Source organism: Triticum aestivum, chromosome 2B (assembly GCF_018294505.1).
Source record: "Triticum aestivum cultivar Chinese Spring chromosome 2B, IWGSC CS RefSeq v2.1, whole genome shotgun sequence".
Classification (NCBI taxonomy): domain Eukaryota; kingdom Viridiplantae; phylum Streptophyta; class Magnoliopsida; order Poales; family Poaceae; genus Triticum; species Triticum aestivum.
The window spans coordinates 390,524,972-390,547,449 of record NC_057798.1 but is presented as its reverse complement, the minus strand read 5'-3'; the positions used below and the strand labels follow the sequence as shown (position 1 = coordinate 390,547,449).

General features: G+C 45.6%; 2 protein-coding genes and 1 long non-coding RNA gene across 5 annotated transcripts; 2 read left to right on the top strand and 1 right to left on the bottom strand.

Annotated features, from left to right (window-relative positions):
• The first annotated feature begins 565 nt into the window (after positions 1-565).
• Positions 566-3,297, top strand: LOC123041274 (tRNA dimethylallyltransferase 2). Of its 2 annotated transcripts, XM_044463919.1 has the most exons (10): positions 568-874; positions 997-1,076; positions 1,172-1,240; positions 1,379-1,460; positions 1,562-1,656; positions 1,791-1,865; positions 2,014-2,367; positions 2,455-2,530; positions 2,621-2,784; positions 2,960-3,297. In XM_044463919.1, exons 1-10 carry the CDS (start codon positions 604-606, stop codon positions 3,092-3,094), a joined length of 1,401 nt encoding a protein of 466 aa, XP_044319854.1. In that variant the 5' UTR covers positions 568-603; the 3' UTR covers positions 3,095-3,297. The 2 variants fall into 2 exon arrangements, with proteins under 2 accessions (XP_044319853.1, XP_044319854.1); XM_044463918.1 differs by having other exon boundaries at positions 566-874; positions 2,455-2,784.
• A 1,418-nt stretch (positions 3,298-4,715) lies between these two features.
• On the top strand, positions 4,716-5,818 carry LOC123045069 (uncharacterized). The gene has a single exon (XM_044467995.1). The coding sequence runs from the start codon at positions 5,033-5,035 to the stop codon at positions 5,582-5,584; it is 552 nt and encodes a 183-aa protein (XP_044323930.1). The 5' UTR covers positions 4,716-5,032; the 3' UTR covers positions 5,585-5,818.
• Positions 5,819-6,704: 886 nt separating this feature from the next.
• Positions 6,705-10,862, bottom strand: LOC123045070 (uncharacterized). Of its 2 annotated transcripts, none has more exons than XR_006421041.1 (2): positions 7,703-10,862; positions 6,705-7,185 (listed from the first exon to the last, which is right to left on the bottom strand). It is a non-coding gene; the product is annotated as an uncharacterized lncRNA (long non-coding RNA). The 2 variants fall into 2 exon arrangements; XR_006421042.1 differs by having other exon boundaries at positions 6,705-6,958.
• Between the last annotated feature and the right edge of the window lie 11,616 nt (positions 10,863-22,478).

Genomic DNA, 22,478 nt, shown 5'->3' with positions numbered 1-22,478 from the left:
AAGATTAATATTTTCTGAATACATGGTCATTATTTTTTCTATACATATTTGACATTTTCAAATGCTTGATTAAAGGTTTTCAAATAGAACATAAACATTTTTTTAAAACATGGTCAAATGGTTTATATGCACATTGAATTTTGAAATGCTCGATTAACATTTTTAAACAGCTTTAATTTTTTAATAAGGATCAACATTTTTTTAATACATGGTCAACATTTTTCAAATTCTTGATTATTATTTTTGAAATACAATATAACACTTTTTATAAATTTCTTGATTAATATTTTTTAAATACATGATCAACTTTTTCATAGTATACTTTTCTGTATACATTTTTTGTATGCATGAGAATCATTTTCTCTGTATGCATTTAATATTTTTCAAATGCCTGGTTAACATTTTTCCCAAATCTTTTTACTTAAATATTTTTTAAATATAATTATTTAGAATATTTGGAAGTATGAACAAAAGTAAAAAAGGAAGTTAAAAATGTGAAAAAAACGAGGCTGTGGCCTCCCGCGTGCCTGGGCCCCAAAGCAGGAGAACACCCGTCATCTCTTCTGTAGAAGAAAAAAGAACCCTGTAAAATCTGCCCTCGAGATGCCCCACCTCGCCGCACCTGCCTCTCCGCCGCCGGCTCCAAACTTTATGTCCAACGCTCGCGAGGCTGCCTCCTCCTCGCCGCCGTCCAAAAGGGGGCGGAGGAAGGCGGTGGTGGTGGTCATGGGCGCGACGGGCGCCGGCAAGTCCCGGCTTGCCGTTGACCTGGCGGGGCACTTTGCCGGCGTCGAGGTGGTGAGCGCCGACTCCATGCAGGTCTACCGCGGTCTCGATGTCCTCACTAACAAGGTCTCCCTCCATGAGCAGAACGGTCTCTCCTCTCGAACACTCCAGAATCCCGCCTTGTATATATTTTTCTTCAAAAAAAAAGAAAAAGGAAATTCAGTTCCGTTCAGTTTGAGCTGAGCGACGCTATATTTGGCGTGTCTGCAGGTGTTCCTCACCATCTCTTGAGCATCGTCGATCCTTCGGCGGAGTTCACTTGCCGCGATTTCCGTGATCATGCCTTGCCTGTAAGCTTACATCTGATGTTGCTGATGCAACTTTGTTTCAGTCTTCTAGACTTCCAACTGAGTAACCGTACCATGTTCATTCTGAATGGCCGCAGATTATAGAAGATATATTGGATCGTGGCGGCCTGCCTGTTATTGTTGGTGGCACAAACTTCTATATACAGGTTCATAGTTCAACACTTGTCGATTTCCATATCAGGAGTTATTCACACATGTTCATAGTTCAATTCTGGTCGATAGCCTTATCTTAAGTTAATTGTGTATCTGATTTACATTTTTGCGGGCTCTTACGATGGCCTTAGGCTCTTGTTAGTCCATTCCTCTTTGAGGATATGTCAGAAGATACGCAGGGTTGCACTTTGAGTGACCAACTCGATGATATAGGTGAATATTGAAACCATAACACTTGCTCCTTATTCATCGTGTGCCTGTTCTGTATTCATGTTTTATTTATTTGCCTATTGTATCTTCAATGTGCTATTCAGGCCTTGCCACAGATGGTGTTGGAAGTGGGTATGAACACTTAAAGGAGATTGATCCTATTGCGGCACAAAGGATCCACCCAAACAACCACCGAAAAGTAAGGGTGTTGCACATTCCTACCATCTCCTGGTCACTTAGCCAGTCATTCTTCATCTGTAGCATGCTCTCACTTTCCTCATGGCATTCCCCTATTTATCTTATTTTAGTCGTTCGATTTGCTGTATTGAACAGATAAAACGTTATCTTGAGTTATATGCAACCACAGGTGCACTACCAAGCGATCTTTTCCAAGGAGAAGCTGCAGAAGTGAGGAATTTTTGTATTTTCTTTGATTAATCATTCAATATATATGCCATGAATATGAACTACTAACTGCTACCACACATTTTTTGCGCATGAGATTAGACTTTCCTGTTTCAATATGGATGTCCTAAAAAAGATTGTTTGTTGTCAGGACAAGTGGGGCCGGCCTACTAGCTCCAGATTTGACTGTTGTTTCCTGTGGGTGGATGCCGAGCTTCATGTTCTGGATAATTATGTCAATGAAAGAGTCGATTGCATGATTAATGCTGGGCTGCTTGATGAAGTGTGCAATATATATAATCCAGGTGCCGTTTATACCCAAGGTCTACGGCAGGCCATTGGGGTTCGTGAATTTGATGAGTTTTTTAGATTATATTTTACAAAGAAAGAACCTGATGAGATAAAAGCTGGTATGCTTGATCTCCATGATGATAAGCTGAAAAGCTTGTTGGATGAAGCTGTCTCTCAGCTAAAAGCAAACACACGAAGACTTGTTCGACGCCAAGTAAACACTCCCTCCGTATCTTTATCCTTACATTTTTTAGACGGTCTGAGATAATAATCAGTACTAGACTGCAAATCTCTGCCGCAGAGACGGAGGCTACACCGGCTGAATAAAGACTTCGGGTGGAATTTGCATCACATCGATGCAACAGAAGCATTCCAATGTAAGTCCATTTGTATGTATTTGCCCAGAGTGTTGAATTGGCCTGCTTTGATGTGTTCTTTTCCTTCATATGCAATGTATATTTTACTAGGTACCACTGGTGACTCTTGGCATGTCAAGGTTATAAAACCTTGCGCAGATACTGTCAGAAGATTCTTGTCTAACGATACAACTTTGGCAAGTAAAGATTGTTCGATCGATGGTGGTGGAACTAGGTTGGCCTCAAGAGAGTTATGGACTCAATATGTTTGCGAGGTGATGTTTTTTATTTGATGTTCTTATTACGAGGTGGTTCTGGTTATGCTTTGGTTGCCCTATGATAATTGGTTGAAGTATCTGATGCTTTCCTTTTGTCACATCCCTTGATGTATTAGTTAATAAAAAACATGGATCTGACAAACTTGTACCATTTCTGAATCATGTGTTATAGGCCTGCGACAACCGGGTCCTTCGAGGGGCACACGAGTGGGAACAACACAAGCAAGGCCGAGGCCACCGGAAAAGAACACAGCATTTGAAGCGGAAGAGTAAGATCAAGAGTACATCGTCTGAAGCAGAAGTATAACCATGTGAACATCAGTTGTAGTTTCGGTGTTGATGGAACACCATTTAGATTGGTTTCGAGTCTTATGGAGGAGACTGGGGAAGGGGATCGATAAGGACACGGATCCAAACACTAGTTCTGATCTTTAAAGGTGTTTTTGTATGCTGCCTGACTTGATATCGCAGAAAACTCGAGTTCGTCTTAATTTATGCCCATTCTGAACACGTCTTCTAATTGTTCATGGAGCTAGTGAATATCGTCAGGGTGAATTTAAAAGCAATCAGCAGTGGACCGAAAACTAAACCGATGAAAAAACAAAAGGTAAATCGTGGAACCTTAGAATGCAGATCATGATATTTTAGAAAGAAATATCCAGGACGAATTCAACGTGCAAATCAGTGAAAGCAGCAGTCCAGCGCCTCCAACTACATTCACGCTCTGTCTTCTCGGCGGTCCAGACGGTTTTATTATGCCAAACTTAGCTCAAATTTGGCTTATAAGCCAAAAAGGCACTTATTTGTGTGGTTTTGGTTTTGGTTTTGGCCTTTGGCTTACACCTTAATGTGACAATATCCACTCAAAAGCCCAAAGCCAAAGAGTCAAAAAGCACAAAAATACGTGTTTTTTTTCCTTATAAACCAAACTTCAAAAATCAAGGAGGCAAAAGGGGCAAGCGAGGCTGTATACGAGGACTTCACATAGGTTGGCGAGGACGATGCGTCGTATGCTGGCAATGGCATAGGCAGCTGAGGGACCGAGGCCATGTAAGAGGGAGAGGATGGCGGCCGAGGGGCCGAGGCCGTGTAAGAGGGAGAGGACAACGGCGGATCATTTGTGCCATGGGAGAGCGGAACAAGAGAAGTCTCCGACCCCAACAACAGAGGAGAAGTCCGGGGACATCTCGCGTAGGTAGCGACCTACCGCGTGTATCCTTTTGTGCGCCATGTCCGGCCCATTCTAGGTTTTTCCCATCGGTTTTGGGAAGGTTCGGGTTCTGAGACGTTTTTTCTTTTTCTTTAGTTTTTTATTTCATTTATCTTTTTAATAGTGTCCTTATTATTATATTACATTCTTTTCTTCTTAATTTTGTGAACATTGTTTTGAAATTTGTGGACAATTTTTGAATTGACGGACATATTTTCCACATATGTGAATGTGTTTTAAAATCCGTAAATATTTTTGAATGTGCAAACGTTTTTATAATTTATGGAAATTTTAAAAACTCGAGAACATTTCTTGAAATTCATGAATATTTTTTAATTTGCAAACGTTTTGTAATGCACGGACATTTTTTAAATTCTACAATAATTTTCTAATTCAAGAACATGTTTTCAATTTAAGAACGAATTTTCAAGCTCAGCTAAGTTTTTTGAAATCAACATTTTTATTTTTTATTTTTTAAATTGTGGAAATTTTTCAAATGCAGTACTTTTGAAATCTCGAATATCTTTAAAGAAGCTAAAAAGGAAAAAAAAGAAAAAAACGGAACGAAAAACATTAGGAGAGGCCCGACCCGTACCTGGGCTGGCCGAAGTTTGCGCGTGGGGGAGCGAGGCCTCCTTTCCACCACACGGGCAGGAAACAGAACAGAAGTTCCCTTCTCTCTCTCTCAAAAAACAAAAAAAAAAAAGGAAATAGAAGTTCCCCACGCAGATCCGATCTACAAATACCTAGGTCCGATCTAGAAATACGACGTACAGACACGACCAACCTAGACAATTACAAATACCTAGATCCGGATCTAGAAATACGTAGATACGGGAACCACATACGTACCCCGGCTTTCCCTTTCGTTTCGAAGCTCTCGCCTTCCGCTCCGTTGGGCGGAACACGAAGATCAAATCGTGTAAGTCGCCTTCTTCTTCCTCCGTCGATCCGATCGAATTAGGGTTCGTGCTTTTCGTCTCCTTTTCTGCTTCCTTGGTCTTTGGTCTCTGTTCTTGACAGGGCAAGATCAAGATGGCCGCGGTTCTTCCTGCGCTGCTGCCAACCCCACCGTCGGCCCCAATCTCTACGTTACTCAAGACATCGCGGACGGATGGGAAGCCTGGCCGTGCGTCGGCGAGCCGGAGATGGACAGATAACAGATTTATGATTCTGGCCACCGCGTCGGACATGACCGGCGGTGAGCGCGTCGGACGCGTGCTGTTGGAGATGAGCGGAGGCGAGCGAGTCAAACGCGTGGCATCGGACATGGGCAGCGGCGACCGTGCCGTACGCGGGCCATCGGACACGGGTGGTGGTGATCGCGCCGGACGCGTGGCATTGGGCATGGGCGGCGGTGACCGTGCCGGTCGCGAGGAGTCCCGAACCAGCTGGAGCGCTGTCAAGAGGCCTGCGAGCCGCGCCCCTTCCACTGATCGGTGTGACAAGAAGCCCAAGGCTCCGGTCGACAAGGAAGCTGCTCCGGAGGCAAAGCAACTGTTCGCTGGTCCGACGTTCATGAGCGTCGTGCCCCCGGATCCGAGCGAGCTCCCGATCCCTTGCTACTTCATGAAGAAGGCCCGCTAGTGGACTAGCAAGCAAGTAGCAACAACACATGGGATTGGTCCCTTACTACAGTCGTCGTCGTGTAATCTTGCTTTGTAGTGTTACTAGCTAAATACCCGTGCGTTGCTACGGTGACAACGGTAAACTATACAATGTATTAGAAAAATAGTGTCTTATTCCTCATTGATTATCATGTACGCCTCAAACCCACTTTATTTGTACGACATCTCATTCTGTTATGCCTACCATGCAAAATATCAATGTGTTGACCATTCCTTCGATCCTTGCCACTACACACGTTGGTTCTTTTATATACAAATATCTTTATCATGGAATTTGTTCCCACCGTCTTTCTTAGAATTAAGTACATAATTTGTGCGAGAGTCGCGAGGAACATTTGATATATAATCAGCATAACAAATCAATCTATAGAATGTTGCAAAATAAGTAAGACTTGGGAAGATATCCATCGGATTTGGACTAACCAGGCCATTCAAATATAAATTTTTATTCCTCTTTCCCTTGTGTTCCTATTTGGCTAAGTCCTGGAATTATTGCCTTTGTCTGGTCAAAGCAAGTGCAGAAACTTCAAAACTATACTGTGTTGGAGACATTGAAAATGTAAGGTGGACAACACGTCAACATCTTACAATCTGACAATGATATATAAGAAACACATACTCAAAGTTGCCTGCATGCTTTGTCATCACTGAAGGGAATTTGAACAACACAGGGAGACTGGTGAATACTGGATGATAAATTATTTATATGCAACAACATAGAGTCAAGTTTTCAGATCATGTAATTTATCCAGCAGGCGTTCATTCAGTTTTCAACATTCGTTGATGAACTACAGTTCTCCCGCTTGCTCCCTCTTCGGAAATCACCATTTCCCTTTCTCCCTCCCAACCCTGAAGAAGATGAAGCATGACGATGGTACATCTCTGTCGTTCATCTCTGCCTCGGGCTCGCAGCTGCTTTTGTTACATATGCACTCTTTATCCAACTCCAATGAATTGTAGGTTCTTTGCTTCTTAGAAAAAATGGCTACACATGAAGGCCACGCCTTAATATAGATAATTAAACAGGGGACATGTGGTAATCTCAAAGTCCTTGCAACCCACAAACAGAAACAGTAACGTGACCAAATGTGCAATTAGCTTTCCTCTTGCTTCACATCAGTGAGTACAAAACCCGTCGCCAAAGTTTTTTTTTTTGGCAAAGGGTATAGTAAGAAAGCAGGGAACATGTAAAAATAGCACCCATCTGTTGAGCACTCGCACATGTGGACTATCCTGTTGCACCAGCTAAATGCCGGCTGGCGAAAACATGGTCGAGCCCCCCTTTGCCGAGCTTCCTCTCGACCGTGTACTCAGGAGATCTTCCTATCTGGTCCTGATAAGATGAAGGCAGTTACCATCAATTTTTGGCTCTCATTCGATACAAGATTGACAGTTTGCCGTATGTGTTTCACTTCAGCTTGGACAGATTCTGTTGTCGTACCAGCAGCCTGCACTGCTGCTGAATATGCAAACTCTTTCCGTACAGTATTTACTTCAACCACATGCTTCAGATTTCCGTAGAAAAAAAGGCTCCCGAACACATAGGTTTGCATCATAAAACTATAAAGCTATTAGAAGCATTGTAGTGGAGTAATCACGTCCATCAAAATAACAACCATTCTAATTCTGTCAATTTTTTTCTAATGATGCATCATCCACATAGTTCTCTTACAATAGAAATAGTATGTCAACACCTACAATTATTAGTCCAGGACCTACATACCATCTAAGAACTAAGAAAATACATAATGTTTTAATTGACTCTTTCTGCCGGTAGCATGTTCAGTTGACTCTGCTGAATGTATATATCTGTTAAAGTTTAACTATATTTAGAAGTAATGTCTACCAAACAAACCTCCGTTTGAAAATTAAAATTGACAAAACAATGTGTAAATTGGGACATTTTTCTGAAAAATAGCGACAGTAAAGCTATTGTGCTGCAACAGTAGCAATAAAAGATGAAGATGTCTTAATGTGTAAAGAAATCTGATTGATCTCCTTGGCATCCTCGTATAGCTGGAACATGTATTAAAGGTATAAATCTTTATTATCATCATTCAAAAAAAATCTCAATTACCTTAGCAAAAAGCGTATCCCTAGGCGGAACTCTATAGTGAGGCTTTGCCTGTTGTACGGTGCAAATTCTGTTTTCGCACCAGCAGCTTTGAGTCTGCTGCTAGAATATGCAAAGTCTTTCTCCGTCCAGTGTTTACTTCAACCACCTGCTTCAGAGTTCCGTAGCAAAAACGGCTCCTGAACACATACGTTTGCATCATATATAGAACTATAAAGCTATTAGAAGCATTGTAGTGGAGTACTCACTTCCAGCAAATTAACATCCACCCTAATTCTTTCATTTTTTCCTCTAATAATATATCATCCATGTCGTTCTCTTACATTGTACATAGTATGTCAACACCTACAATCATTAATTCGGACCTATATACCATCTAAGTAAATGCAAGCATGTTTGACTGACTACTTTTCTGCGGGTAGTATGTTCAATTGAATGTGTGTATTGATTAACAAAAAAAGTAAATATATGTTGAAGTTTGACTGTATTAGAAAATAAAGTCTACAAAGCAAACCTCCGTTGTCTGGAGAGTCTTTTGCTAGATGTGAATGAAACCTACATGCTATACATGCAAAAATGTTACTGAACGAAGTGACTACCGTGAGTTTTTTTCAAGGGCCTGGCTCACTTCCAGTAAGGCATAGCTGTAAAAAAGCCATAATGGCATTAAAAAAAGGTATAGCTGTAAAAATGTACAAAACAAAAGTACAGATAACTTCCATCCTGTAATAATGAATATATTTTTCTCTGAATAGTAGAATGTGAATACCAATGCTAACAAAACTGAACCTGGAAAAAAATTGGAGTGAATTGGGTCATGCCGATAGGCTTAGGGAGCGACTACCCTGTCGCATTTCCCCAGAACCTCATCTTGCTCTCCATGCTCTCCCCTTCTTCCTTAGTCCTTACACCAATGCCGCTACTTAGTTTCCTCCCACTTCTCTATCGCTCTTTTTGCACCACCACTGCCACGCCTCTTTCTTCTCTGCTGTTGGTGGTGGCACAACCATCACCGTCGCTTTTGGAACTCCACTTAATTATTAAGTATACCATGAGTAATGCATTGTCCCAGATTGAGATTGATCATTTTGTTGCATTGACAAAATAATCTGTATTTGGGATATTTAAAAAAATAGCAGCTGTAAAGATATTTGGTGCAACAACAGCGATAGAATTCTGATTGATCACCTTGGCATCCCCATATGAGTTGCCTCCTCCGACCATGATGACACCACGCCGCCGCTAAATTATAAGCTAGCTTTACCCCATGGTGTTCACCTTGTGAGAGTTTAACCATCTTCTAGGCCTCATCGGTGAGGGGATGGTATTCGGCGGTCACCTTTAGGCAATTTTATCAGATGGCTAATAATATGCCAATTGAACCACACACAGATGAAAAATCCCATATATCTGTCCAGATATGAGGGCTGATGGCATCCCTGATGATCACTAACAAGAATGGAATATTCCAAACGGAAACTGAAGGGATCAAGATTTAACAGAAGATCAAACCTGATAATGTAGCATGCAGCGGCTGGAGACTCCTGACACACGCCTCCGCTGCTGGTCAACCACGGGTCAGCAGCGCCGGTGCGTGCCAACGGAAGGGATGAAGAGACCGACGAGACAATGTACATGTGCAGAGAAGCTCCGGCGAAGGGAGCCGCACATAATTGCCAGGCGGAGGATTGGATTCGGACAGCTGGTTGCCATGGCTTCCTTCCATACGTGACGGTGAAGGGTAAGATGGGATCCGCACCGCCCCCCGCCACTGCCTCCTTCAATCCATTACGGTAGAGTGGCTCGGACGGTCGTCGCCCGGGGGCTCGGGCTATGGCCAACCTAGAGAGGGAGGGCGCCGCGCGGTCGCGAGGAGAGGAGAGAGCCGGGTCGTTCGGGTTCGTGCCAAAGAGATCTGGAGATGAGATGGACAGGTCGGGGAGAAGGTGGAGAACGTGTGGGTTACCTCGATTTTTTCGCTACCATGGAACGTGGGGTTCTATTTCCTGCGATTTTTGTCGAACAAGGTGGAGGTAGCGAAGGCGAGGTCGAACCATCGATCGAGGTTGAACCATCACGACGTTCGATCCCTCTTTAATAGTAGAGATACCATGAGTAATGCATTGTCCCAGATTGAGATTGATCATTTTGTTGCATTGACAAAATAATCTGTATTTGTGATATTTAAAAAAATAGCAGCTGTAAAGATATTTGGTGCAACAGCAGCGATAGAATTCTGATTGATCACCTTGGCATCCCCATATGAGTTGCCTCCTCCGACCATGATGACACCACGCCGCCGCTAAATTATAAGCTAGCTTTACCCCATGGTGTTCACCTTGTGAGAGTTTAACCATCTTCTAGGCCTCATCGGTGAGGGGATGGTATTCGGCGGTCACCTTTAGGCAATTTTATCAGATGGCTAATAATATGCCAATTGAACTACACACAGATGAAAAATCCCATATATCTGTCCAGATATGAGGGCTGATGGCATCCCTGATGATCACTAACAAGAATGGAATATTCCAAACGGAAACTGAAGGGATCAAGATTTAACAGAAGATCAAACCTGATAATGTAGCATGCAGCGGCTGGAGACTCCTGACACACGCCTCCGCTGCTGGTCAACCACGGGTCAGCAGCGCCGGTGCGTGCCGACGGAAGGGATGAAAAGACCGACGAGACAATGTACATGTGCAGAGAAGCTCCGGCGAAGGGAGCCGCACATAACTGCCAGGCGGAGGATTGGATTCGGACAGCTGGTTGCCATGGCTTCCTTCCATACGTGACGGTGGAGGGTAAGATGGGATCCGCACCGCCCCCCGCCGCTGCCTCCTTCAATCCATGACGGTAGAGTGGCTCGGACGGTCGTCGCCCGGGGGCTCGGGCTATGGCCAACCTAGAGAGGGAGGGCGCCGCGCGGTCGCGAGGAGAGGAGAGAGCCGGGTCGTTCGGGTTCGTGCCAAAGAGATCTGGAGATAAGATGGACAGGTTGGGGAGAAGGTGGAGAACGTGTGGGTTATCTCGATTTTTTCGCTACCATGGAACGTGGGGTTCTATTTCCTGCGATTTTTGTCGAACAAGGTGGAGGTAGCGAAGGCGAGGTCGAACCATCGATCGAGGTTGAACCATCACGACGTTCGATCCTTCTTTAATAGTAGAGATTAAACCCAATTTCAGCGCTTATTAGATGCGCTTTTAGTCGGAAGTAGTGTAATTTGTCATGGCTCTGGATTGTGTTCATGTTAGTAAAACCCAACCCAGAGAGGGGCGGATGGGTGGCATGACAATCATAAACTGTCTTCATTTTATTTTACTCCCCTTGCAATCCCTCCTGCAGTTTGCATCCACTTCCTCTACTGAAGAGTGAATAAACCCTGTTTTAAGATCACCGTTGAGCCTGACACCTGCTCCGCTAAATCTGTCGCCATAATCAAGACTGGAAATCTGTCATAATCTTCAAGATTGGAACAAGGCAATGTTACTAGCTAGTCTCTGTTGATTTAACAAGTCGCTTCATTTATAATCCTTGATCTGGAGCAGCAGTTCCATTTCTACTGCTAAGAGCAGAGCTACTCTGCAACGAACCGGCCATCACAACAGAAAGAAAAGTATGGTCCACCCACAACATTGCACAAATGATTCAGTTAAACATCAAATGGGACCTTCACACAGACACTTGAATCTGTGCATATATAGGTACTTACACTTGAATTTGTGCATATATAGGTACTTACACTTGAATTTATGCTTTATATATGAAGTAAACCACCATAGCCACTTGGCACTCAGATGCAGCTTTCTTATGATTTTGACACCAATATATTCAGAGAAAATGGTACCACTACAACACAGGACACGTACACGGGAAGAATAAGAATTAGTTGAAAGGCAGTTTCAAGGGTTAGAAACAGAGGTGGCAAGTCAGTACTACAATCTTATAAAGCTTTTAGTCGGAGGGGCAAATATCATGATATCCATCACATTGCCTAAAACCCGAACTCTATCCCCTTCAAGCCAAAGCGGAACAACAATTTTTTTCAAATGCTTGATTAACATTTTTATATACATGATCAACATTTTTTCAAATGCTTGATTAACATTTTTACTCAACACAACATTTTTCAAATGCTTGATTTACATGTTTATATACATGATCAACATTCTTTCAAATACTTGACTAACATTTTTTCTAAACACATTTTAGATTTTTCAAATGTTGATTTACATTTTTCAAATACTCGTTCATTATTTTTTAAATGCTTGATTTACATTTTTATATACATGATCAAAACATTTAATCATTTTTAATACATGATCAATATTTTTTCTATACACATCTAACATTTAACAAATGCTTGATTAACATTTTGCAAACACTTTGTTCACATGCTTGATTAACATTTTTTTAAATACATGATCAAATTGCTTGATACACTTTTTTTATACATTTTCCAAATACTTGACAAACAAATTCTCTATACACATTTAACACCATCCGTTGCCACTTTACTTCAAATTCGTCTTTCACATCTAATAAAAAATATCAACAACATTGCACACAGTTGTTTTTTAGGAACTGTTTGTGATGAAAATTCATGGGTCTATTTAAGTCTTCCTTCTTAAGCTTCGCTGGCTCGTCTGCTCTAGTGCCGGCAATCCCCGAATCCATGAATCCCAATCCCCATTCCCGCAACCCCTTCTTGCAAAGATGACGCCGTGGAAACGCTTCGTGAGGGCCTGTACGGTGGCCACGTCCTCCCCGAGCACTGCCGCCTGCGCCGAGAGCACGTCCGCCTACGCCGAGAGTGTCGCCGCATCCGCCGAGAGGGCGTCTGCAGCAGCTGCTGCGACGGCGGCTGCAAACGCCGAGAGCGCTCGAGCTACCGTCCGTGCCGCCGATGTCGCCCTGGCCAGGGTCGAGGCTATCCATGCCAAGATCGAGGACGCACACGCCAAGATATTCGAGGCCACCTCGGAATCCAGCATGCAACCCACGTCCGAAAAGGCGGCGGTGGCCATGGAGCACCTGCTTCCTCATGAGATCTTCGAGCAGGAGCTGGAGATGCAGGGGGCGGCGGAGACCGAGGAGCGCCGGGAGGAGGAGTTGCGCGTGGTCGAGGTCGAGGTAGAGAAGAGTCTGTCCATCGAGGAATCGGCGGTGGAGTACCAATGCGAGCTCTAGCGCAGCCACTACTACGAGTACTACAACCTTGTTCCTAAATCCGTTTTGGTGAGTTCTAACCCGTGCGGTACTACCGCTCCTCCCGGAGGGGTACAACCGCCTGCTCTAGCGAGATCCGCCCCGTGCGGTACTACCGCTCCACTGGAGCGATACTACCGCCCGTGGCACGGAAGTAAAAAATTACTTCCGCTCTAGGCATGGTGTCGGTGTCAAATCTGGCATATCTCGTAGTAGGGGTCCTAAGCTAGGCGTCTTGGAACAATGGTAACATGGACATGGGATTTTACCCAGGTTCGGGCCCTCTTGATGGAGGTAAAACCCTACGTCCTGCTTTTGATTGTATTCATATGGGGATAGTACAGAGTACATGTATCTACCATGAGATTGTCTATTGACTAGCCTGGCCCCGGTTTATATAAGACACCGGAGGCCTAGGGTTTAGGAGAGTCCTTGTCTTGGGCGCCAAGTCTTGTGGAGTCTTCCTTGTATGCGGCAGGGGTTGTTCGAACTGGCCCAAGAGTATACAGCCATGGGGGTCCTCGGCCCAATCCAACTGATCGAGAGACGACATGGTGAGTACCCCCTAGTCCAGGACACCGCCAGTAGCCCCCTGAACCGGTCTTCAAGTTGGGGACGCTCCTCGATTCTTTCTAACTATTCTTCACCTTCGGTCGTTGGTCTTGAAAACTGGTTCAACAAATCTTCTCATCTTCGATCTTGAGGATCGCCGAAGTGCATCCGAAGAGTTTACACGTCGGGTATCCGAGGAGCCCCTTTAAGTTTTCGGCCTTTATCAATGCCTTGTTATTTTTATGCCGCACCTCGGGTTTGGAGTTGTTCCCGAGCGGCAACGTCCTCTTGCGTCCGAGCTCCAACGCCGGACTGCATTCGAGGTATCTTTAGCAGCCGAGCACCAACGCCGGACCGCTTCCGAGCTCCAACACCGGAATGTATCCGAGCTCCAATGCCGGACTATGTCCAAGCTCCAACACCGGACTGTATCCGAACTCCAACGCCGGACTATGTCCAAGCTCCAACGCCGGACTATGTCCAAGCTCCACCGCCGGACTATGTCCAAGCTCCAACACCGGACTATATTCGAGGTGTCATAGATCACCTTGGTTCAAAAAAGTTGAAGGAGTTTAGCCGAGCTTAATGCCGGAAATGCCCTCAAGGTGCGTGTTGGCCTAATATCCGGGATGCACCTGAAGGAAAAAATCAAACCGCTGACCCTAGTAGCTCCTGAGACCCAGGTCGATTCATAAAATCAGCCTGAGGATCAATTCCTAGCTCGGCAGCATACTTAGGGATAGAAACGCGGTGTGCAAAGTCCTCGAGACTCAGGTTGGGTGCGACCGACCAACCCGAGGATAATAATCTCCTCGAAAACTATATTGCACTTTAAAATTTTATGCATTGGATTGTCAATGCAGTAGCCCCCGAGACACTGGTCGGGTGGCAACACCAGATCAGGGGATCGATGTACCCCTTTAATGTTTGTAAATGATAAGCACGAAGCCCAGTAGCCCCCGAGCCTTAACGTGGGCACGGGTGGCCGAATTAAGGATCGATGTCCGAAGTAAAATCACAAATTATGTGTAATGATTCTATGTATCCAAGTACTTTACATCATTATTTTGACTCCATTGTGACCGTTTATCAGTTGAAAGTGGCCCATCGTCGGCTTCTACCCCTTGGTAGATACTACGCAGGGTGTTTCCGCACTAACAAAACAACCCTTAGCCGACGTCTCGGTGCCCGGAGGCGGTTGTGTTAGCAGAAACAAGGCAATCAGGTATGCGAGCTTTATAACTTTTGCTTAGTCATAGGACCTTTAAACCGGGGCAGCTAGCTATGAGCCCCCGGTTAGTGTTCGACGACATCCGAGGTCGAGCTGTAAACACTTCGGCCAATGTTATGAACGACCCGTCATTTAACATAGTCATCGGATCGCTGACCGGTTTACGCCTATTGTGACAGTCAGTTTTCGGCTTTCTCCACTGAGGTGCTTAACCATGCGAGCTAGAAGCACAATCACAGTGGTTCTCCCTTTGCACACCTAGCCAAACAAAGCGGAACATAGGAGGCAAGCACAAGAGCCGGGCAACCAAACTTTTGACCGAAGACACAATACGAAACAGATGCATATATAGCAATATCTGAGAATGTTTTTGTCGAATTCCTAAAGGTGTCTGGCGTTGCACTGCGAGATTAATGCTGGAAACGCACAAATAGTTTAAAAGTGCCATAGGCTAGGAAAACCAAAAAAACGTCAGTAAAAACTCGACGTCCGAACTAGATCAATTGTTCGGTGCCAATCAGAAAATTGGTCTTAAAAAAATTGTGCTTCTGTTGTGCTTTAACATGACACATCCTATCTCAAGACTTCAAGTGGGTCAGCCTACGGCTTCAACCTCCTATCCCGAAGGCGGAGTACTTCTCGATAGGCTAGTTTAGCAAACTTTAGCCGCTTTGAGAGAGAAATTAGGCTCCCCGGCTATTGACTGCACACTTGCTTCGAAAAAAGGAGTGATAGAAAAAAGACTTTGCAACGACTAAGAAGAAGAACACTTATTATAAAATAGCTCACATAAATTTAAGAGCCCCCAAGTGACTTGGGTAAAAGAATGATTATATGTACCGAAGTACCTATATCATATCTATGTTCACCTGAACTTTAAACGCGTCTTAACCGACCGTCGGCTTCTCCCTCTTTGGTCAAGGACCAAAAAGTGTTATGTACTCCACCTGTCGAGAATATCGATGGTGTTTCCGATAACCAGACAATCAGGTCATAAGGCTGTCACAGACAAAGCGCGCTCAGGAAACTTATGCTATATTACTGACAAAGTGTAAGAAGCATCTTCGAAGAAAATAGTACCCCCACCGATACCTTTCTTCGGTGCTCATTGTTAATATGAGACTTGTGCAATAGATGTTTTGTACTCATGAGTTCCGTTGTGTGCCGGCCATAATTGAAAACAATAAGAGCGCTAGCTTTCGGCTTCACCGAGTCTGAGGTCCGGCTCGGATGGCCCGATCGTGACAATCGCAGAAGTGCTCCCTCTACTCCCTAGTCGGACAATCGGGAACGTAGGGATAAACACAGGAGCAAGGCAACCCAACTTGCAAATTGCTTAAGTCAACATGGTGCATATTGTGGCGTAATACACGAACAAGGAACGAAGCCGTACAAGTATAATCATATGCAAGAGGAAAAGCTTCATAAAGGAAGCCCCCAAGTAAACGAGGTATTTGAATTTGTGTGTCACAAACAAAGTTTGGACGAGGAAGTTTTTCACAAACAACTTTCTGCTAAAAAAAAGTATAATGCTTGGTCGGACCGAACAAAATTTAAAACTGAAAGTTTTGAGCATGAAAGCGACTTAGCAAGTGTGTTTGGAATTGATGACGCGGTCCGAGCTTGATGCGGGACAAAGTCCTAGCCCCCGAGCTAGTCCCGAGGTGGCGGAGCGAAGAGCTCGGCAGTCCAAGGTGGTGACATAGCATGGCCAATGCAGGCCGGCAGTGTGACGCCGAAGCCCCCGGCGTGGGTTAATGAAGTGTTGGCGAAGCCCCCCCTCCAGCCGAGGTGATGTGGTATGTCAGTACGCCAAGGTGACAACGCTGCCCGACCCGGATCATTTACCTCTGCACAGAAAATAGTGCAAGCCGGAGATAATAATAATAATAATAATAATAATAATAATGTTGCATAATAAATAATTTATGCAAAGTGAGTAATAAAAGAAATATGGCCCGTGTGTCGAACACTCGATGAGGTAGAGCTCCCTCAACGATGCCGAAGTCCCCGAGGCAACCGAACATGTTGTATGGCAATTCAACCAACAAGATGATCACGCAAGCCGATTTATGCCGATTGGGACGACGACGTCGGCTTGCCGAAGTGACCGCGTGACGTAGTCAAAGTCGTGTACCTACACATGTAGAATAGTGTAGTCCAAAAATAATAATATAAATATAAAAAATCCTCGCATAATTAATTTACGAGAAATAATTTATTTAAAGAGATGTGGCCTGGCGCGAGGCCGATGTCAACACAGGGCACAGATGCGACGAGATGACAAGATCCAAATTCGCGGGATCGCTCGAGTGGCGGACACAATGAGCGTGGGACAACAACATATATGATCGCCCTGTAGCATAAACCGGATTGCAAAACCTGTAAAACCGGACATCCTGGACCAACGGAAAACACTCTTTGGGATATTATTGATATACGTACAAGAAAAATAATAGAACAACCGCACCTGATGATTTATCCAATGATATGTGAACTGGTAGCAGACAAGACAGGGACGCATCAAGGCTTTAGCACATCTAATACTTTACGTGGAGTGTAACATGTGTATCATCAGTACTTGGATCGTAGTACTAACACATGCACCATAAATTTTTAGGTGACGAAGGGTAGCCATCCCATCAGACGTGGGATTCCTTCGAACTGCTCCATTGATTATGAGAGCTTTTGGTTGGGCCTGCCAGCGTTCGTACGCACGTCTCCTGCCGCCCCCGACCAAGACATGAATATATTGAATCGACCTAGACGAATCGTCATCAGACAACTGCATGTTGCTAATCCCAATGTATTGACTACGGTTCTTCCTGTCGGTTTCAATCTAGAACACATCTGTGAAGAAAAATACGCAGACCGGCAAAGAATAATTTTGCAAGAAATTGATATATACAAAACAGATCTAACTGAAAAAACATCACCTGATCATCCCAATCAATCCGTGACGAACACCTAGCAGGTTCTCAATGAAAGCACCAATGTCGGTGTCAAATCCGGCATATCTCGTAGTAGGGGTCCTAAGCTAGGCGTCTTGGAACGATGGTAACATGGACACGGAATTTTACTCAGGTTCGGGCCCTCTTGATGGAGGTAAAACCCTACGTCCTGCTTTTGATTGTATTCATATGGGGATAGTACAGAGTACATGCATCTACCACGAGATTGTAGTAATGAATATGAGATTGTCTATTGACTAGCCTGGCCCCGATTTATATAAGACACCGGAGGCCTAGGGTTTAGGAGAGTCCTTGTCTTGGGCGCCAAGTCTTGTGGAGTCTTCCTTGTATGTGGCAGGGGTTGTCCGAACTGGCCCAAGAGTATACGGCAATGGGGGTCCTCGGCCCAATCCAACTGATCGGGAGACAACATGGTGAGTACTCCATAGTACAGGACACTGTCACATGGTACTACCGTGCCAACCCGGCAGTGTACTACCATGGCTAGAGCAGATGCAACTTTTTTACTTCTGCCTCATGGTGCAGTACTACCATTGACATATAAATTACTTTGTTTTGCCACACTCAATCTCATTTCTACATTGTTTGGTTTGGTTTTGGCCTTGGTCTTTGCAACGATCCTTCTTGTTCTTCTCGTGTGTTTGTGTTGTGTGTCATAGGTGGTGGATCCAATGTCAGGCGCTCGAATCCCAGCCGCGACACGAGCTCCAAGCGGCTTCGCAACCAAGAAGCTCCTGAGGGGTCCAGTGCCCAACGACGCAGAGTCAAGACCACAGCTACCGAGACCAAGGAGCCAAATGTTGGCATGGATGAAATGCCTCAAGCGGAGTTTCTGATTCAAAGGAAGCTCAACCCCTACGTCAACCCTAGGGAGATCACAAGGGACAACGACTTGTTTTGGACCAAGCAGCAGAATCTCATCTTTCTAGATGTGATCAAGGCCAAGCAGAACACCTATGTGCCAGTGCCGTGGATTGACATGAATCATATGAAGAAGGACAACAACCGGGCATATTTTGGCGAGCCTCTGGATTTGGTGGAGCAGTTTGGCATTGAGGAGTTACTCACGTTTCACATGGACTTTGACACGGAGATTGTGGCTCAGTTCTTTGCTTCTATCCACTTCCTCACTGATGAGCAGCGGACCATGCCTTGGATGACTAATGGGAAGAGGATGTCTGCTAAGTGGAAGGAGTTCATGGATATGTTGCATGTTCGTGATGAGGGGCTCAATGTGCTCGTTGGTGTCCGCCCTCATGCCAACCCCAAGTCAGCCAACAAGAACAAGCTTCAACCCTACCTTGTTGAGGAGAAGTTAGCCAATGACAAGAAGACTTGGGTGTTGAACCCATTCCTTGACATCATGCACCGGATCTTTCGCAACACACTTTTTCCTCGCATAGGCGACAAGGACAAGGTGCATGCCTATCTTGTGGACATGATGCTCATCTGTGAGAAGGCGCGTCTCCAACAGACAGAACCACTTGATGTCTCTCATATCATGTGGTGTGAGCTGCAGTTTGCGGTGTTCAATCGTAAGGTGCCCATCTATGGACCTTACCTGTTTCTCTTGATCTCGAAGACTTGGGAGAAGCTCTTTCCGGGTGAAGAGTTTCTTGCTCCCAACTGGATTCGCCATGAGCCTATCAAGCTACGCATCAAGAGCAAGTGGGCTAATACCACGACCCGGGCCGAGGCTGAGGCTGCACGGATGGATGTCGATGAGGATGAGGATGAGTTCGAGGAGGAGGCGGCTGAGGACAGTTCTGAGGGGTACGCTCCTCCCTCTGCTGAGCCATCTTGGGCTAAGAAGCTCAAGGCCAAGATGAAGGCTCTGTTCTGCATGCAGGCCAAGGGACAATACAAGGCTCATGTAAACGCCAAGATGGCTCGTCGTCGTGACAAGGCTATTATGAGGCAGGTTGGTCTTGAGGTTAGGAGTGGCTCCGAGGAGAGGATCAGAGATGAGGAAACATGGACCAGACAACACTGCCGGTGGAGTGAGTCTGAGGAGGATACTGGAGTTCCCTCTTCATCTCGTGCTGTGGAGGAGTCTAAGGAGGAGGAACATGACTGATGATGCCTTGGAGTTCTACCACCAGTTGTGTCGTAGGTGGTCTCTCTGCCTTTTTGGTGTCTCGATGCCAAAGGGGGAGATAGTGTAGGATTTTCGAGTCTTGTGTCGAGTCTTGTGTCGCTTTGCTTTCATTGAACCCTCATTGCTTTGGTTTGTTGGTTTGTGTTGTGTTCGTGTGAGACCAAGAGACTATCATATGGTGTGAGACATATGCACTCTAGCTTATCTTTTTATTGTCTAGTATGTTTAGTAGATTGTGAGCTAATGTTATCTTGTGCCCTTTACTTCATGCTCACGTACTTTACCTTGCCCCCATGCTTAGTTTCTCTTATATTGTTGCAAGGATTGCCTTATATATAAAATATAGGGGGAGTGTTGATCCTAGTATGTGTGCCGTGTAGTCCAAAGCATATCTATAGAGTGCACACATCTAGGGGGAGCCTGTCTATATTTTATAGATGTTGGGTTTGCTTATGTTCATTTTATATACATGTGCAAATCCAGTATTGTCATCAATCCACCAAAAAGGGGGAGATTGTAAGGGCATATTTGTCTCTATGTGGTTTTGGTGATTGATGACAATGCATTTGCGGACTAATCGTGTCCATTGAGCATTTCAGATATCTCATGTCTAGGCACAAGACGATTCGGTGCCCCTCGGAGCCTATCAAAGACGGCGGTTCTCTACGTTTCCTTTTGATGGATTTGAGTCATAGGAAAGCCGTACTATTAAGAGGGGGTCCGCTTTGGAAAGGTTAGGGCGGTACCAACACATACACATCTGTTACTTTGCACAACCTTTCCTTCGCTTCATTGGAGCACCGGTCGTTTTCCCTTGTCTATGCGAAGATGAAGGCCTGCAAGTGCTATAATTCTCTGGCGTGCAGTAGTACTGCTCAAGGGAGTAGTATTACCGCAACGGTCCATGGTAGTACTGCCCTGGGCAGCGTAGTACCGCGCTGTGCGGTAGTACCGCTCCTCGCGAGTGGTAGTACCATGGCCTCTAGCCCAGAACACTGGCACACACAGAAGTAGGTGCGGAAGTAATTTTTTACTTCGGCGCCCTTCGCGGTAGTACCGCTCCCTGCGAGCGATAGTATCGTGCCGGATTTTTGCACACACCGAAACTCAGGGGAAGTAGCCACGGATGTAATTTTATTAGTCCATGCCTTCCAAGCCTAGTTGAATCCTGCCTTGCGGTAGTACCACAAGGGCGCGCGGTAGTACCGCTCCGGCGGTTCTACCGCTCGTTGCTTTACGCAACAGGGCCTCGCCTGGTCCCTGCCGCGCGATCGGTAGTACCGCACCGCCTAGCGGTAGTACCACAAGCCCTTGTGATAATACAGTGTGTCTGTGTAGTAGTACCGCATGTCGCGAGCTGAGTTAGTGGGTAACGGTTGGATCTTTCCCCCCACTATATAAAGGGGGTCTTCTTCCGCAAGAAGACCACCTCTTCCCTCCCCAAGCTCCATTGTTGCTCAAAGCTCCATTTTCTCCCGATATCTCTCCCTAGCCAATCAAACTTGTTGATTTTCTAGGGATTGATTGAGAAGGCACCGATCTACACTTCCACCAAGAGAAATTTGATTCTCCCCACTAATCCCTTGCAGATCTTGTTACTCTTGGGTAAATCTGGCAATGGTTGGGGAACTGAACCATACCCAAACTGAACTCACATGTCAAATTTAGAAAAACCAAACCAAACTAACCCATTGAAAGGCATACTTTGACCCAAACCAAACTAAACCAGAAGTTATATCCACCTAAACCGAACTAAACTATTGATACGAACCGTGGTTTTAGCTTATTGGTTGAGATTGGTTACTCTCAGCTAGGAGCAGACCATAGCTGTGTGGAGCATAGCTGAACGAAGTGCTAGGACGAGCACGTTGCAGAGCATGCCAGCTTTGACCTCCCAATTCTGGTTGTCAATCGGGTGGCTCGACCATGCTCTGGCAAGGTCGAGCTGCAGGTGTGTGACAGCAGGGGGCGACAGTGGGGTCGACCAGGTGCACGGCGCGCGGCGGGAGACCGCGCGTACCTTCCATTGCCCATCGAGGGTGTCATCACGCGGCAGGATGTCGAGGAGTGAGGTGCCGATGATGCCCGTGGAGCAGAGGATGAGCACCACGCTCAGGAAGGACGGCTCGGTTGTCGCTGCGCGCTCGTCCTGGTGCTTCTTGACGGCGCCCACCGTGGGCGGAGAGCTCATGGATCTTGCAAGATGGGGGTTAGGAATTGGCTGCGGGGAGCTTGTTTGTTGCAGGGTCTGGTGGCTCTCGACATCCTACCGTCCATGGCCCACCGGGGGTTAGGAACAGCCGCTTCTGGCACGGTGCAGCCGGCGCCCGCGGCTTTCTTAACGTGGTCGCGGCTTTCTCGGCGTGGTCAGCTACCACTGACGCAGCTCCTGCGGCGGCATCTCTGCGCCGGGGAAGCAGCGAGTGGCACAACAAGACTTCATGTGGGATTTGCCGGCGGGGAGGAAGGATGGTGCGACCGATTGGGGAGTCGGGAGGAAGATGGATTTCTCTTTTTTTTCTCGGTCCCTTTCCGTTGCTCGCTGGGTGTTGAGGCGAGGAACCAGCTTATAAACTAGGTTGGACCCGTAGTTTGTAGCCCCTAATACCCAAACTGTTTAGGCCCATAACCAATTATACCCGAACTGGTTTCTCACATACCCAAACTAAACCGAACTGAAAAAAGTCTTGACCCAATATAAACCAAACCAATTAAGCCCA

What these genes read in the sequence shown, in the direction of transcription:
- LOC123041274 (XM_044463918.1), top strand. Translation starts at nt 604, where the DNA reads ATGCCCCACCTCGCCGCACCTGCCTCTCCGCCGCCGGCTCCAAACTTT. An exon ending in TCCAAGGAGAAGCTGCAGAA is followed by an intron (nt 1,866 to 2,013) that starts GTGAGGAATTTT and finishes GTTTGTTGTCAG; the next exon opens with GACAAGTGGGGCCGGCCTAC. An exon ending in GGACTCAATATGTTTGCGAG is followed by an intron (nt 2,785 to 2,959) that starts GTGATGTTTTTT and finishes CATGTGTTATAG; the next exon opens with GCCTGCGACAACCGGGTCCT.
- LOC123045069 (XM_044467995.1), top strand. Translation starts at nt 5,033, where the DNA reads ATGGCCGCGGTTCTTCCTGCGCTGCTGCCAACCCCACCGTCGGCCCCA.